Below are 17,605 nucleotides of genomic sequence, written 5' to 3'. Positions count from 1 at the left end.
CCTGATGAAACAAGAGACTCTAATCTTTCTTTTGGTAGGTTCCATGTTTTTGTCGCAATAGAACACATAATGTGGGCCTTGCAAAATCAGTCAAATTCCAGTAAAACAGCTCGGAGCGAAGGGGGTGAAAATGGCTGGGAGTGATTGAGTTAAGTAGCTTCACAAAGTCTGTTGTAATTCTTTTTGCTAAAAAAACAACTTTTGCTTCAGTTTTTTTTTTCAGTTTCAGAGGGAATCAATTTCTTTGATAGTGTTTTTTCATCATCTGCCTCAAAGTAAGACTGTTATCTCATTTGCCCCCCTCAACCTCGTTGGAAGGCTGCCTCTAATCAGAGGCTACACTTAATGAGAGTGGAAAGCAAGCATCTTGACACTGCCAAGAGAGTGAGCGTTTACGGAGGGGGCGGGCTGTGAGTGTGGGTGCGTGTGTCGTCACCGCCTCGCTCATACAGTACAGCACAAAGCGCCCACCCTCTCTCGCTCGCTCGTTCTGCTTTCCTCCCGCATCACAACCTTCCGGCTATCAGTGTCGTCCAGCACTGGCTCCTCATTCTGCCAGACCGCTTCCTCACATACTCCAGCAGAGCCAACACTTGGTAGACGAACAGACGAACACGAGCATCAAGATGAGCTTAAGCTTCACGCCTACCCTGTCTCTCCTCCTCCTTCTCCCCTCGCTCCTCAACTGCGGGATCGACGCCGTCCCCTCCCCGTTCCAACTGGCCCCGGACACCCCGGCGCCGGCTGAGCCCACGCCGACTCGGGCAGCGCCTCGGCCGGACCCTTGCGAAGGTCGACCCTGTCTTAACTGGGGGCTCTGCATGGCCCTCCCGTTTCCGAGCAGGCCAGAGGACACCTGGGAGTACACCTGCACGTGCGGTCAGAGCTTCGCTGGACGTAACTGTGAGGTCAGTCCCCAAATTGTCCTCCTTTTTTAAACAAAAACATGATGAAGAACAATGATGTCTTTAGTGTAATCAGAAAACTACAGAATCATCCTGCGTTCCTCATTTGGAGATCTTGTCCTGTTCCCCAGAGGTTAAAAGTAATCAGCATCAGTGTCAAACTCATTTTCATTATGAGCCACATTGTAGTAACTGCTCCCTGAGAGGACCATCAGTGAAAAATCATATATAAGTCACCTCATCATAATACTGTTATGCTACCCTGCATTTTGTTGTTGTTACAACAAAGTAAATTGGAAATTTAGAAGTAATGGGAACTATTCAACTGTTCAATGTTGTTAAGGGTAATATTAGTAAAAAGTGAAGAAGAAGAAAAATCTAATTTTGTCACAGATTTTCTGCCCAAAGGAAAAGACAAATCCATTCATCAAAAAACTTAAAGCGGCCACTGCCCTACAACTAACTTTATCTGCTGATTATTTAATCGATTAATTGATGACTGCGACTAAAAAAAGAGTTTACATTTCCGTCTATTTTTTTCCGAAACAGGACATTAATTCAAATCTATAGTTACTGATTTGTCTGTTGCGTGAAAGCAGTTGTTTTATTTTGGCTCAAAACAAAGATATTTAATCAGTCCGCTTTCACGGAGGACTACAGAAATTGGAGAACATTTACTGTAGAGGAGCTTATATTCTGAGCATTTGCACAATTAAAAATAAAAGATATCGAAGCAATTCATTGGTTATCAAAAAAAAATCGAATAATTTGATAATTGATTAGTTGTCAATTAATCGTTGCACCTTAAGTAGACACGTTGTTTACTTTAGTAGACCACAAAAAAAAAAAAATAATGTGCTGGGCCAAATCAGGCCCCCGCGCCTTGAGTTGGAAATATGTGAAGTATAGCCTTCTTAAAGCTGTCTAGTTGATATACAATGCTAACAATACCACTTGTAGTATTACACATGCTATTTCTTTATGGTTTGTTCTGAACATTACACAGTATTCTGAACAAAATACTGTTATTGTGATGTGGAGATGTGTGTACTTCATTTGTGATACACAAAAGCAACATTTGCACACATACTGTCGAAGGGTTAGCTTTTTATAGTGGGAGCATGTGCCGTTCCAGAGACGGGGAGGCAAGGGCTGCGTTGCTGTGGCAACAGGAGGGAAGTGCGCTAGCGCACATGCTCACTCGAGTTGTTCGTATGTGTGTGTAGAAAACAGATTGCATTGCATCACTGTGTATATTGGTTTTAAATAGCAATCTACAAGATATAGTTTAAACACCCTGAGTAATCTGATGATAATCTGACGGCATGTAGGAGGACTATAATGTGAAAGGCGAAGGGTCACTTTAGACCTGGATGAGCAACTGCCAACCTATAAATATTTTTTGGGGGAAATTAGAATCATGTTTCCTCTATATCAGGGGTCAGCAACCTTTACTGTCAAATTTTTTAGGTCAAATACTGTAAATAACAAAAAATCTGTCCCATTTGAACATCGTAATGAAGGAAACAGTGTGTCAGTGTTAGTCTAATGTACTAAGGGTCCAAGAGCCAATTAGAGCTGCACCACAATAGAAAAATATGAAAGCAGCATCCAAAACGTAGACATTCATTTTGTTCTACCTTTTGTCTTCCATTTTTGGATTTTTGTTGTTTTCATACTTGCTTAAAAAAAAGTTATTTTTATTTATATACATTTTAATACTTTTGGGTAATTTTATGGACATTTAACGATAATTTCCTGCCTCTCTCCTTCCCTTTTTGGACATTTTAGGGCTATTTTCTGCATTAAAAAAAAATAAATAAAATTGCTATAAATTTTCTGACATTTTTGGCAATTTTGTGGACTCAAAATTTCAGGATTTCCTCTTCTTTGACATTTTATGGCTACTTTTTGAACCTTTTTCTTTTCTTTTCTTTTCGGCTTTAAAATAATAATAATAAATAAATAATAATAATTTTCTGACTTTTTGGCAATTCTAAAGCCATTTTCTGGTAATTTTCTGCTTTTTCTCTTCCTTTTTGGACATTTTATGGTAACATTTTAAGGAATTAAAAACAACCTTTTCATCTACTATCCACCTCCCTTTTCGTGACCACTTAAAAATTGTGACTTTTTTTTTTAAACATTTAATTATTCATTTTTTAATCTAGATCCTTAGTTTAAAGAATATGTTAAAAAAAAAAAATCCCAAATTTTTAAAATTCCTTTTTAGAGATCCACAGGGAGCCACAGGAGAGAGACCTAAGAGCTGCTCCAGGGCGGCAGGTTTCATACCTGTGCTCTATGTATAGTTTTATGCTGTGATATCACCATTCACCACTAGATGGCAGACATTGCTTGATTGCGCTTGTAGGCCTAATAATTTGAGAATTTGGAATGGCAAACAGGACAAACATATCTGAATAATATTAAAGTTTTGAGTGAATAGATTTTTTTGCCGTCCTTGAATTATAATTGTTTTGCATAATACCCATTTGCACTGGCTGGGTAGGGGATCACAGTACTGTATGCCATTACTTATCAATGTTCAGACCAGCTGTTGTTGAAGGCTTTAAGTGGCATTTCTGTCATACATCTGGGTCAAAAGTGTGTGGCCCCATGTAGCTCCCAAGTGGCACTGATTAAAAAAATTGTGGCCTCCTCCATCATTTAAATTGTTCATCCGTACTATAGACACTATAGGCATTCATCCCTGTGCAAGGTCCCAGGGAGCTGGAGTGTATACCAGCTAACATAGGGTGAGCAAAGCACAACCCTAACAAGGTGATTATGAATGGACCCCGTCCCCGTGCCTTTGGAGTGTCCTTACCACACAATCATCAAAGCAAATTGTCGTCATTGTGCTGTTGTCCGAACAAGCCGGCTCTTTTCCCCCCCAATTGCTGCCGTCCACTTGAGCTCACAATGAGCGGACCACGGCTGCAGTGAGCTCAATACAGTAGTCAGCCGCGTCTATGAGTCATGCCGAGGCCAAAGAGAGCACCCGTTAGCAGCACAGAGGATAAATGAGTCTGCTGCAGCATGACAGAGGGAAGCGGCAAGGTGAATGGCTGAACTTTATCTGACTCACCAACAGGTGGCAGCCATAAGCCCCCTCGGATTTCCTTCAGCTGAAGCATGGAATGTTGTCTATACTGCAAAATGGTGCATTTAACAAGGGAGCCAATGACAAGCATCAAAACTGCCGTCCTGGTTTCATTTCTCAGAATAGAAGCAGCAGCTGCAGTTTGGTTTCTCTGCACCACGCAAACCAAAGAAAATAATGTCGCGTATCAGTCCTTTTCAATTGGCAATCAAAAAAAAAAAGGCAACTCTTTTGTTATTTATTTATTTTTCTCGAGAAGAAAAGTTGTAGGCCTAGTAGTATTATTAAATTTTTTATTTAAATTATTATTGAATAAAAAAATCCAGTAGAGTACAGTTGTTAAATACAGTTCAGTTATACTGAACTTTGAACTTTTAAGGGCAATATTTTTCTGTTTATAAATTCATAAATGTGCTATTGTTGCATGAGAGACCACACTAAAGAAACTTTGTGGGCTCGAGCAGCCTGCCGAAAAAGAGTTAGTGGGAGCGGCGAGCAAAAGTGGTATAGCAAGAACTCGCTGGAGCGGCTAACGAGCAGCCAGCTAGCATGAATTAGCTGGAGCAGCTAACAAGAGTGTCTAGTGGGAAAAGCGAGCAAAAGCTAGCGAGAACAAAGCGGGGGTGGGGGGGGGGGCGTTTGAGACTAAATCATGGGATTTAGCGATGATCAATTGCAGGCCCCAGCTGGGGAAGGTAAGTGGCAGTCAACCCATTGGGTCCGACACGATGTTCTAGTGGCTAGCAAAAATATTACCTTTTGGGAATAAAAACTGACCACTTGGGCCCATATTGTAATGTTGGTCATTATAGATTTATTAGGAGAGTTAAATATTTTTACTTCTTAGTGTAAAAAGTTACACAACCACTGTTCTAACACACACAAACACACACAAAGTAAAGATGACAGATTTCTGATAATTCACTTTTAGACTTACAGTTGGATCAGAAATATGAAATGGAAAAAATGGGCCACAGGACTGAGTTTGCATGTTTACATTAATGCACAAGAACTGGAAATTTGACAATAGCAATGAAAGACCATTAGTCAACCAAGCCATATTCAGTACATGCAATTCCCTTTCGTTGAAAGAAGAATGAAAATAGTGATATGTTATTGAAGTAACTTGGCCCAAGTCTGCTCTTCCACGTGCATGTGGGCATGAATGAGTTGACAATGCGATCACGCAGACATACAGCAATAAAATAAATTGTCATTGGAATAGTGATGTTTTTTTCCCCGTTCAAACCAGGGCTGAATGAATGAATTATTTTAAACGTGTGAAAATTACATAAAACATCTAAACAGACAAAATTTCTGTAAAAAAATATAGTAAAAAATATAAATGCTACATTTTTGTTTTTGCTCCCATTTTTCGTGAGCAGGACTCAAAGATCTAAAAGAAATGGCTACATATTATTTCTCTCAAATATTGCTCACAAATCTGTCTAAATCTGTTCGTGAGCTTTTCTCCTTTGTCGATAACCCATAACAAGACGCTGATAAGACAGCATGATTACTACCATAACTTTAAGAGTGAAAGTGAAGACAATTTGCAATTTTGACACAGATTTGAGCAAGAAACGTGAAATAGATTTATTTAAATATTGACTTGCTTTAGCAGGCCAACATCAGTATCTGTTCAGCTTTTTGTGTAAGGAGAAAATACAAAGAGCAAAATAATGTTTTTTTTGTTTTGTCAATCAAAAATTGAAAGCACAAAGGATATGTGCCTTGAGAACATTTGCACTCATGCGAACGACCCCTTGAAGCAGTTTTCCGCTTCTGAAACATGCGGCAACTAAAATCTATTCCGCTTTTATTGGTGGCCAACACAGACCTCAAGTTGAGCTCAAGGGGAATCATTGATTTTTTTTTTGCCTCCCTCCCTTCTCTCTTCCTATCTATCCCTGCGCTTGTTCCTTCACCATGGAAACTGGAACAGCAGTCAATTGAGATTTGCTGAATGACCTGATTGGAAAAGTGCGACGATGCTTTGCATCCTTTCTTCCTCTGCTTGATGGACGGCTCAATGAGGGAGCCCAAAAAAAAGAAAGGAAACAAAATGAAAAGATAACGAAACAATCACAGCTGGCAAGCTGATGAATACAATGAGTGAGCTGAATAACCCAGAGGTTGTACAATTCCGAATTCTGGATGGTGGAGCATTTTCTAGCAAGCATTCATCATCATGTCTTGTTTTTAGTTTTTATTCGTTTTTATTCGTTTTGCCAATCAGACCTTGTGTCAACAGTTCTAATATCAATTCCCATGTTTGTTTTCGGGTTTTATTGAGGTATTTTCTTGTTGCATGTTCACGACCTCCTCTCCTCAGTCTCCACCACATTAATTATGAAAATTACATAATTGGTTTTCTGACAAGATAACAGCTGTCAATCATAAAGCTAGTCCAGGCAGATGTTACGTCACATGGTTGTTTTTCATTATGAGAGCCGTGGCACTATTTAAAGTCACATTTAATCTCTAATGTTATAAATATCTCATTAACTCATCATGTTTTGTACTGGAATTCACACTTTTTTTGTGTCTTGCTGAGAGTTAGTGCAAGAAAGCGTTCCATGTAAATTGCTGGATTGACGTAACAAGGTACACCGTTTGGCCACATCATCACTAAAGCTTGCACTTTTTACATTATTAATTATTGACAACTTTAGAAGTGCTGCTATTTGAAGAAATGTTTTTATAAACAGAATAACACCACCACTTAAATATGTACAATCACTACACGCACGTATTAGGTGTACTTGAATGATCAAATCACATGACCCTTTCATGTGTTTTTAAACGGACATGACATACAGCTAGATTCAAAATAATTAGATTTTCAGTTACAGTTGTGTTTCAAAGTTTAATGTCCATAAAATCCAGAATACTGTGGCAATTGTTTTGACATTTTCAGAGGTTGAAGTTGACATGACATGAATTTGTGAATTTTTGTGACGATTCATGGCATTTTTGTGTCGTTTAGCTTTTGAACATCCTCATAAGTTTAAATACAGGGTATGTACACTTTACTTTCAAGCACAACTGTATATTGCCATGAATTGAACAAGTCGGCTGTGTTCATGCCCACAATGGCACAAAATTCCCTTTTTTGAATGCGCCATGCTGCATCCGCTTGTATGGGTCTGCAAAAATACCAAAACTTAGTCTAACCTGCCCCTGTGCAGATGTAGATGACGCCTCATGCCAGACTTGCACTGGGCACAGAAATAGAGCCATTATTGTTTGCCATTTGGTTGGCTACTTTACTTTCACTGTAAAATTTGCTCTCCATCCAGATGAAACGCTTGCAGTAAACAAAGCCAAGTCCTGAAGTTATGTCTTCATCCTAATTGCGTGTGTGCCTGTGTGTGTGTTTGTGGTAGTACATAGAGCGCTGTCCAATTAAGTAAACTCAAAGTTCTGTGGTCTCTTTGAAAATCTTCGCTTGTTAGTGAGTGGAGTCTAGAAAAAAAAAAAGTATATACTGCGCATCATTCTGGGAACCTGTTTACTTCTTATAACAAGACGATGCCTCTTTGGTGCTTGCTTCTTCACTCTTCACCCCTCAGCTTCATTTATTCAGGTCATGTAGAATTTAATGGCCTAATAGGAAAAAAAGTTGTTGTCATGTTGTGACATAGACAATTACAAACCTTTTTGAGTGGGTGTCAGTTTCTAGCGGATGGTTCACTTTAATACACTTTTTTTTTCTTTAATTGTGAGATAAGGCAAAGTAAGACAAAATTGTCCTCCTGTAATCAGTGACAGGTGGTCTAATAATTGGGATACTTGTTGTTTGCAAACATGATCATACCTTTGATAGAGTATTAATATTTGAAGGGGGGAAAACAACGCTTTGAGCTTTCACTGCTATTTGCTAGTGGATAATCATCTCCATTTTTACATAAGTTTGCCTTTTGATCTCTAAGAAGTTCAAGAGGAGAAGGAGTTGGTTTGATGGTTCTTATGCGTGTGTGTGTGTGTGTATACTGTATATATAAGTACATACAGTAGTGGTATGTAATACTGTAATTTATTAAAATAAGAGCATCAAAATCATGATGCGTTTGACTGGAGTGGAGATGGCAGGCTGTATTGTTGCTATGGCGATCATGTCACCTAATTTACGGCACTACAATAATGGTAGATCAGGCAGGACACTTGTCAATTTGAGCTAGCGTTAGCATTTCTGTTTAATTAAGTGGAAATAAATGTTTTTCAATAAACAACAACAAAATACATTTTTATTGTTGTCAACTGTAACCTGAGGGGGTCAAACTAAAGTATACTACTTAAAAAAAATAAAAATAATAAAAAACTCAACTGAAACATCTAACAAGCTGACATTGCACCTGATTACATTCTTCTCAAATAGCCAAAAGCCTGCCTGATGTTTGCACCTCATTACATCACATGAAAATAGAGGGATTGTTTCTTTTCTTAATATTAGATAGATGTACAAAGTGCAACATCTGTAATATTTCAGGGATAATGTAACTAAAAAGTAATGACTTCTTTGTATCTGTTGTCGTGTTTCATTGTTTTTTTTTTAATAATTTGTTTTATATTTAAGATGATGTTTTTTCTATTTGTCTAAGTTTCTATATTGAAAAAGGTTAATTGTCAGTAGTGTTAAGTAACAGTACAGAACCGTTACCCAGGTACCAGGAATCCCGGGAATATCCCTATAGCTTTGAGATGTTGTGAAAGAGAGAAATTATTTGTTACCCACAGCTTCCTCATAGATTCTTGCAGGTCATATCCGGAATTGTTCACAATTCCATTACATAAAGACAGAGCGATTTCCAAAAGAAATAGCACCATAATAGTGGATGCAAAGCTGTCTCCAGTGGGCTACTTCTCAGATTCACAGCTTGTCTGTTAAGTAGATCTTACAAAGTATTACTTTAATGACGCCAAGTGGGAGACAAGCCAGCACACTATGGGATGTTGGTGTACTGCTATGTGTCCCGAATATCGCTTTGCTGCAGACAATAAATGCCAGCTAAATCCAACAAATCCCTTTAGGACCAACAGAGCTGCTCCAGCAGAGAGCCGAGCAACGAGTTGTCTTCAGCCTTGGGCGCTGCTGCAGACATGACGATTAGCACGTATTAACATCTGTGCCTATGTGGGAAGAAGAAAATCTGTTGGGGGTTGGAAATATACTTATCAAAAAGTGCAGAGATCCAGTATGGGGTTGTATTAAAATACTAGAAATACTTGGAAGACAGTAGACAAAAAATAAACAGATACACACAATAATGCAACAGTAACATACTGTAGCATCTGAGACATTAAAGACAGCACATTAAGCAGTCAACAGTAGTAATTGTGGACACTGACATTTACATGTCTACTTGTCAATTGTAAACATTGCTCAACCCCTCAAAAATGTCTTGACAATATGTTTATGCAGCCATACTAGTCTCAATGCGGTATTTTGGTTAATATTGTGTTAGTGGAATATGAGTTAACCAACCAAATCCAGCAGTTTTTGTCAGAAGGCGGCCATTTTGCCACTTGCTGTTGACTGAAGATGACATCACAGTTGCTGACTAATCACAGCTCACCTTCAGTAAACAGGTGCGCTGTGATTGTTCATTGCCTGAGCATTGAGCAACTGTGATGTCATCTTCAGTCGACAGCAAGTGGCAAAATGGCCGCCCCCTGAGATGGATAAAAACGGCTGGATTTTGCTTCATAGGTCATACTCCACAAATGTATTATTAATCAGAATGTCATGTTTAGACTAATGAGGTCATGTATAATATTTTATTGTCAAGAAATGTTTAAGGTTGACTTCCCCATTAAGGTTTTTATGATTGTGACTTCACAGGAAATTTAAAAGCCCCATATAGTAAATAGTTACTTGTCACGTGGAAAATTCCTATGTCTGAATTTGGTCATAATTACATATTTGTTCATGAATCTTAACTATTGGTCCGTTCTCACGTCACGTGGGTCTGTTACTGTATTTTCACAAATTATTAGTATAAGTGTTAAAAATGGTTTGCTCTCTTTGACAATGGAATGTCAATGTCTTCACAAACATGTCTTTTTAGTTTTTCTGAAAAGTGATGGCAATTCCACCTGACGCCAATGTTATTTTACAAAATCGCTAATGTAAACACCCAAAGTCAGTTTTCTCATTTTTCATTTTTCTTTCTCATTATTTTCTTTTTATATTGCACCAACCACACATTCGACTGCACTTATATTCATCCTGTGCACACACACGTTATGTAAGCCAGGTTGAGAGTCTCTAGGAGAGTCACAAACACAATTAAACTCTAGGTTGACCTTTAAGTCAACATTTTGCACCACTTCAGGCACAAAGCTGTTGGATGAGCGTCATGGTACATGTCCAGTGCGCTCTCACAATAGGAGACCCAATTTGGAACACCGTGCCTCTCTCCATGGCAACAGAGTGATGACGAGTTTGGAGCCAAAAGATCAACAGCTGGGGAGTATATAACACCAAGCAGGAAATGCCGTGCTGGAGAAAAGCAAAGAATATGTATGTCCATATTTAGCAGACATGGGGACCAGTCAGTGTGACAAAGACAGGAGATAAGTCTTATCACGTTTTATTTGACAAAGGTTGAGCAAAATGTTTCACTCCCCTAGTGTGTGTCTGAGACTAATTCAAAGTGGCAGCAGGAGCAGCTTAAGAGCCATTTTTAGCCAGTGAAGGATTGTTTCTGATCTGAATGTATGCCATACATCAAACGTGGAAAAAGATAAGAAAACTCTTTCATTTTGCGCCAAAACACGGCTGTTCCAGATTCTCAGAATTTTTGGATGATGTTTTGCACTGTAGACGATTACTTCAACCTTTTTGCAATTTTTCGCTGGTTAACACCTTTCTGATGTGTCTCCACTATCTTGTTGATTCTCTACCCATCTTCGCTTCTGAGAGACACTGCCACTCCGAGAAGCTCTTTTTATACGCCAATCAAGTTGCCAATGGACCTCATTAGTGGTAACTGGTCTTCCAGCTGTTTTTTTTTTTTACAAGTGCAATTGACTTTTCCAGCCTCTTACTGCTACCTGTCCCAACTTTTTTGAGATTTGTTGGCACCATGAAATTAACAATCAACATATTTTGCCCTTAGAATGATACATTTTCTCAGTTTAAACTTTTGATCTGTCATCTATTCTGAACAAAATATTGAAATTTGGCACTTCCACATAATTGCATTCAGTTTTTATTCACAATTTCTATAGTGTCCCAACTTTTTGGGAATTGGGTTTGTAGTTTTGATATGAATCTATCAAAACTAGCCGCGATTCGGGGTTAGTCTCAAGTCGTTAGCTTTTGGCTAACTTTGGACTCGTCTGCTAGCATCCACTGATCATGAGTGTGCACTACATCACCGGAGATACTGGCAGAGGATGGTAACAAAACACAGACAATCCACAACATAACAGTTTGCAGCTCTGCATACTCATTAGAGATGCTGCTTATTAAATGTACTTTAGGTATACTAGTTTTGGTCTAACCAATCAGAGGCTAGAACAATGCTGATGTCATTAAGGAGCAGGGCTTTGCCCCATTACTCACATAAGGGTGATGGACCAGGGCAGAGGTGTGAAATTGGCAGCAGATAGAGGCTGAAATATGATTGGGCAAAAAAAAAAACAAATAAATCCAACAGCCATATGCGCTCAAAGAAGTACAGCGAAAACAAATGGTACGGAGAAAAAGAGAAAAGACTGATGAGAATAAATGAATTCAATCTTATTGAATTAGAATTTAGGTTGTAAATGTGGGTCAGTGCTTATAATAGTGTTTAGTGTTTTGACCTTGCTAGCGACTAAATCCAGCATGTACCTTGCCGCTTGCCCAAAGTCAGCTGAGATAGAAAATGGATGTAGGCTGTGAAGATTGCATTTCATGCGTATGTTTTTGTAAGCACTTAGCGGAGGCGTGTTGAGCTTGTTATCTCCATTACAACAGTGGCGATATTAAAGTCCTGCTAGTAAAGAATCAGGGCCGCCGCTGAGTGTCCTCACTGTACAGAATACATGCATCATGTGGACGGATGAGCTGTCACTGTAATGTGGCAAGGCTGTGTATGGGAGATGTAGCACCAGACGGAATCGTGTTATTTGCTATAGGAACAAGACTGACAAGTTTGTCCAAAGCCCTCCAGGAGCGACGGTGGTCAGCAGCCCAAAAGCCTCATACTTAGAGAGGTTATAAATAGAAGCTTAAATCACTCTCCTATCACTTAGTATTCTCCTTGCTTTCCTCCTCTGCTTCTCATTATCTTCCATCAATTCTCCCGTGTCAAGTTGCACATTTGGCTTAGCGGTACGTTAGTTGTCTTGTGAGGGATGATGTCTGGCAATCGCACCCGTTTATTGCCTGTTTGTTCGACGACAGCACAGGGACCCTTTCGTCCTCCGACTGCGCGCTAAATTATGAATGACACATCCAAAGACATGAAAACATGAAGCAAAGTTGAAAAGACAAGAAACGACTTCTCTAGCATGTTCCTCCTTATCGCTCCACCGCTGCCTCATTATCATTTATTCACGCTCTCAGGCAAGATTGAAAGCTATCAAGGTGCTCTGCAATGTTTATGCGGGTTCCGTGGAAGCACATTTTGAAAAGAGGAGTTGCTCCTTGAAGCCACTGGGCTTGAAGGCAAAGGGGTTTGCGAGGGAATGGATGATGGATGCTTTGATGTGCAGAAATAGACACAAACATTAAAGGCTTGCAGACAAAAACACTCTTTTACATAAGCATTGCGCTGTCTTACTGTATGGTACCACGACAAGGATGAATATAAAGCAGATGGCAGCAGAACACTTTGGAAAGGATGACTATTTATGGATGGATGCATTTCTGCATGGCAGTCATTTTAGGTGCCAACGGTTATTTATCTATCTTGGATTCAAATCATTTACAGTATTATCTGGTACACTTTTGCATTTGTTTCTCCTTTCAAAGCAAGTCATATTTAAAAAAAAAAATCACCCAGCAAGGCTGTTAATTGGTCCACTGGGCCGCTGTAAATAATGTGCAGTTGGAACAAACGTGAATTTTGTATTTTACGTCATTCATCTGCTGTGAAATGATGACAGAGACATTTTTTTTCTTCTAAAGCTGGTATATTAGACAACAAGTGGGAAATACTAATTTGCATTTTAACCAACATTATGTGGAAAAATATGGTCAAAAAGACCAACAAAACTTGGCGGGACATTAGCAAATTTCACGAGTTCAGTTCAGCAATCAATTATAGGATTAACACAAGTGAGGTTTTTCTTTTTGCCTTTTAATTAGATTCAGCCACTGAAGTATACCATTGATGGCAAAGGTGACAAGCGTAATAATACATTTTGAATTCAGAAATAGAATTTGTGAACCAGGAAATGACCTGGCTTTTCAGTACTATATATTAACAATACAATACTAAGGCCAATATGAGACTTAACACTGATCTGGTCTGGGGAAAGAAAAAAAAAATCCATGTTTGTTGAGCTATTAACATTGCAACATCAACGTTTAGATTGTCCCTAGACTCCCCACTAGACTGTACACCAATCTGATCGCCTGGATTGTGATTGGACGATATTTAGCATCCATCCATCCATCCGCCCGTCCGTCCATCCATCCATCTTCTACCGTTTATCTGAGGTTGGGTCGCAGGGGCAGCAGCTTTAGGAGGGATGCCCAGACTTCCCTCTCCCCAGCCACTTTAACCAGCTCCTCCGACGGGATCCTAAGGCGTTCTCGGGCCAGCTGAGAGACTCTCCAGCATGTCCTGGATCGTCCCCGGGGCCTCCCGCCGGTGGGAACACCTCTCCAGGGAGGCGTCCAGGAAGCATCCGAACCAGATGCCCGAGCCACCTCAGCTGGTTCCTCTCAACACAGAGGAGTAGCGGCTCGACCCTGAGTCACTCCCGGATGATCGAGCTTCTCGCCCTATCTCTAAGGGAGAGCCCGGAGAAAACTCATTTCAGCCGCTTGCATCCGGGATCTTGTTCTTTCGGTCACGACCCACAGCTCGTGACCATAGGTGAGGGCAGGAACGTAGATCGACCGGTAAATCGAGAGCTTCGCCTTTCAGCTCAGCTCCTTCTTCACCACAACGGACCGATACAGAGTCCACATCACTGCAGACGCAGCACCGATCCGCCTGTCGATCTCTCGCTCCATCCTGCCCTCACTCGTGAACAAGACCCCAAAATACTTGAACTCCTCTAAAGGATCTCATCTCTGAACTGAGGACCACGGTCTCGGATTTGGTGGTGCTGATTTTCATCCCAACCGCTTCACACTCGGCTGCAAACCGCTCCACTGAGAGTTGGACATCACGGATTGATGAAGCCAACAGCACCACGTCATCTGCAAAAAGCAGAGATGCAATGCTGAGGCAAAATATTTAACATTTTATACAAAATTTGGTGAGCAATAGCCTTAATATGCCCGATCGATCAATTAAGTTAATGATCGGCTCTTCTAAATAACACATTACATGTTATATTTTATGTTTATGTTTTTGTTAAAAAAAGTTATCCATGCATTTCAATTTATGTCAATTATATGTGGTTTTTCGCTATTCGTGTGCCGGGCTGGTTCTTATCTCCCGCGAATGGTGGCAGTTAACTGGTGAGTAAATATAATTTTAAAAATAAATATATTGCTCCATATTCTGATCAAATCGGGGATTAGTTATTTTTATTTTTTTCAACCTCGATCGCTGATCAATAATCTGCCCAAAAAATCCTGATCGTGCAAAGCCTAATAATGATCAATTACATATACAACTATGTTTTATGTTTTAGTGGAAATGGACATCCTCACTCAAAGGTGAATAAAGCAATGTGTCATTTGTTTTAATATGGTCGAGTATAACAACAATAACCCAAATCCCTCATTTTTATTCATGAATTATTTGGTTGCCATTGTATCGACCCATAGTGACGATAAGCGGTTCTGAAATTGGATGGTTGGATGCATTGGGAATTGGCAGTGCAAAACATTTCTAATGATGTGCATTCAGCCACCGTGAGGAGCTGATGTCAGCCACCAAGTCATGACTGAAGTCGAATTGGGCTAAATTGAGTGACGAACGAGAGTGTATGTCGACAAAAGGGACGGCACTGCACCGCCAGGCATTTATTGCCGGGTGGCTTTCTAACTGACAGACGTAATAAATCATCTTAATATGAATGTGGGCCTGATATAATGTCAGGATATTGCCTGAATGGTAAACCTTCAAAACAATACATTACACATACCTCAGAAAATTAATGGAAAATGAAGCAAAAAAATATTTTCTTTGTAGAAGTTCACTTCACTGTTCCCTTATTGACTAAGATAAATGTCACTTTAAACTCTTATTTTCTTTTGCTTACAAGTCTGACCTAACTAAAGCCCTCTAACATTTTTATTCTATTTCGATAAAGCATGGCAAACAAAACTTTTCTTTTGTTTTCCAATGTTGCTATCAAGACACGATACATGTTTAACTTGATTAGCAATGTGAGAAAGATCTTCCTCCCGTGTGTTTGCTTTGTTTTCAGCACTTTATATTGAGGTCTTAAACCTCATAAGAGCACATTGAAGCATTATTTCTGAGAACGATTTTGGCACTATTATGAATTTGATATTTTCTTTCCGCTGAATTACACAGAACTCATTATGCAGCGTGCATTTCAGATGTAAATTATGACCATGCAGCAACATGAAAATTTAATTAACATAATCTAACAAATGCCTCACTGACTGATTATGTAATTACAGCGTATTTGTTATAATCAGCTAGTTCTAGTGGTAACTTCTTTGGTGAAAAATTTGACACTGTTGCCTGGAGTACAGCACATTATTATTATTATTATTATTATTATTATTATTGTTAAGACTGATGCAGAATTAACTCTTCAATAAATCCTCCATAATTAAGCGTCACATTTTCTCATTTGAATAAAATGATAAATCCGTGTCTATAAAGAGTGGTACATTATTATAAAGCTTACATACATGCAGATCAGATTCCATCTCTTTATTGTCTATATAAGGACATGTCTTTGTCTGGCTGGTGAGATGCTGGACCGGTCGATCCCACATACAGTATAGGTTACACATTAAGACAATAAAAAAAAAAAAAAAACATAAGTACAATAAATATAATGTCAATAGTAATTCTAGATCTTTCACAATCCAAGCAAAGTCAATGTTCTACTTTTAGAATAGATTATGCTAAAGTTACCGATTAGAAAAAAAAAACATTTCCTGAAAATCATCAGGGACAGGAATCATTTTCATAATGTTAAGAACCATAACACTTTAGTTTTTTTTTAATCCATCCACATACTTACATTTTGTATACCGCTCATGTAAAATGGAACCTAGATTTACACCCTGGTGGTCACCAGCCAATCACAAAGTTCACAAATGATAACAACCATTCATACTCACTTTGACGTCAATGGACAATTTCAAGTTTTCAACTGACCTATTGTGCATGTTTTGGAACATAGGAAGACCTTTTTATTTTTTTAAATACAAAAAAATGGTTTGATGTGAGTGCATTGAATCAAACTGAACGTAATCGTTCCACTTTAAAATACATGGAGATATGTATCAAATAATCTTTTATTGGAGAGTTTGGTAGACTTCTGTTGTTTGTGGTTATTACTATCCGGTGTCATGGGTGCTGTCTTGGAGTTGGCCTATTGGGCTGTGCACACTTTGAGAACGGGAGGCAGAGTAGTAATCCCAGATGACAAAAGGAAAGGCTTGTATAACATATCACTTTTCACAGCATGATGGGACTCTTGCAAGTATTGCCGGAAGCAGATGGGGTGAGGGCGGGATAACGACGACACACTGCCTCTTGTGCTGTGGGCTAATTGTTCCCACTTGCTTCGTAACCATGGTAACTTGGTTGGAATAACGGAGGTGTAGAACAGTTAGAGGCAACTTGCAGAAAGATTTCATTAGCCTCATTCAACTTCAACATATGTGGTACTCACCTTGGGATGTGATGGCTGCCTCTATTGATTTGTATTCTCTCTACAAAGACAAACTTATGCACTTCGAGTTACTGTAAGTCCAGTAGTAATTGGACAAGGAATTCACAAGGAACTTTGGAATATGACACTATCTACAGTCATTCTATGTAGAGTTTGGGTACAGTACATCCATTATTAGGGGCTTTATATTATTTGGACCATATTGACCATACCAGATTTTGAGTTTTATCTTTGGAGATGCTTTGCCAAGTACAGCTCCATATACAATACAATTCATCTTAATTCATGTTGCATTAACAGCTACACACGCCATTGCTATAACATGTTCATGTTTGATGTGGTATGCTTTGGATTATGAACTCTTTCTTTCTTTCTTTTTTCTTTCTGGAGAGCTCAGTATTGTTCATTCGGTTATTTTACCGATTTGACATGTCATCATCATTGCTCTCTCTTTTTGTTTTAATTTTATTTTTATTATTTTTAATTTTTTTATTTATTTTTTAATTTTTTTAATTTTGTATGTGGGTGAGTTCAAAAAAAAAAAAAAAAACTCTTTCTTTCCTTATTTGTACTTTTCCGTCCTCATCACTCA

The 17,605-nt window shown here is 39.0% G+C and overlaps 1 protein-coding gene across 1 annotated transcript in view; it reads left to right on the top strand.

The window, feature by feature from the left end:
* The first annotated feature begins 469 nt into the window (after nt 1-469).
* Nucleotides 470-17,605, top strand: part of dner (delta/notch-like EGF repeat containing) — a 42,112-nt gene continuing 24,976 nt past the window's right edge. Inside the window, exon 1 of the mRNA XM_077566829.1 lies at nt 470-908. Within this exon, the coding sequence (XP_077422955.1) occupies nt 627-908 (282 nt within the window). The 5' untranslated portion in view covers nt 470-626. The remainder of the gene's footprint in view (nt 909-17,605) is intronic.

The sequence above is a fragment of the Vanacampus margaritifer genome, chromosome 5, assembly GCF_051991255.1.
Source record: "Vanacampus margaritifer isolate UIUO_Vmar chromosome 5, RoL_Vmar_1.0, whole genome shotgun sequence".
In the NCBI taxonomy this organism is placed as follows: Eukaryota; Metazoa; Chordata; class Actinopteri; order Syngnathiformes; family Syngnathidae; genus Vanacampus; species Vanacampus margaritifer.
The sequence above is the reverse complement of the archived record's forward strand: the minus strand, read 5'-3'. Positions and strand labels throughout refer to the sequence as shown.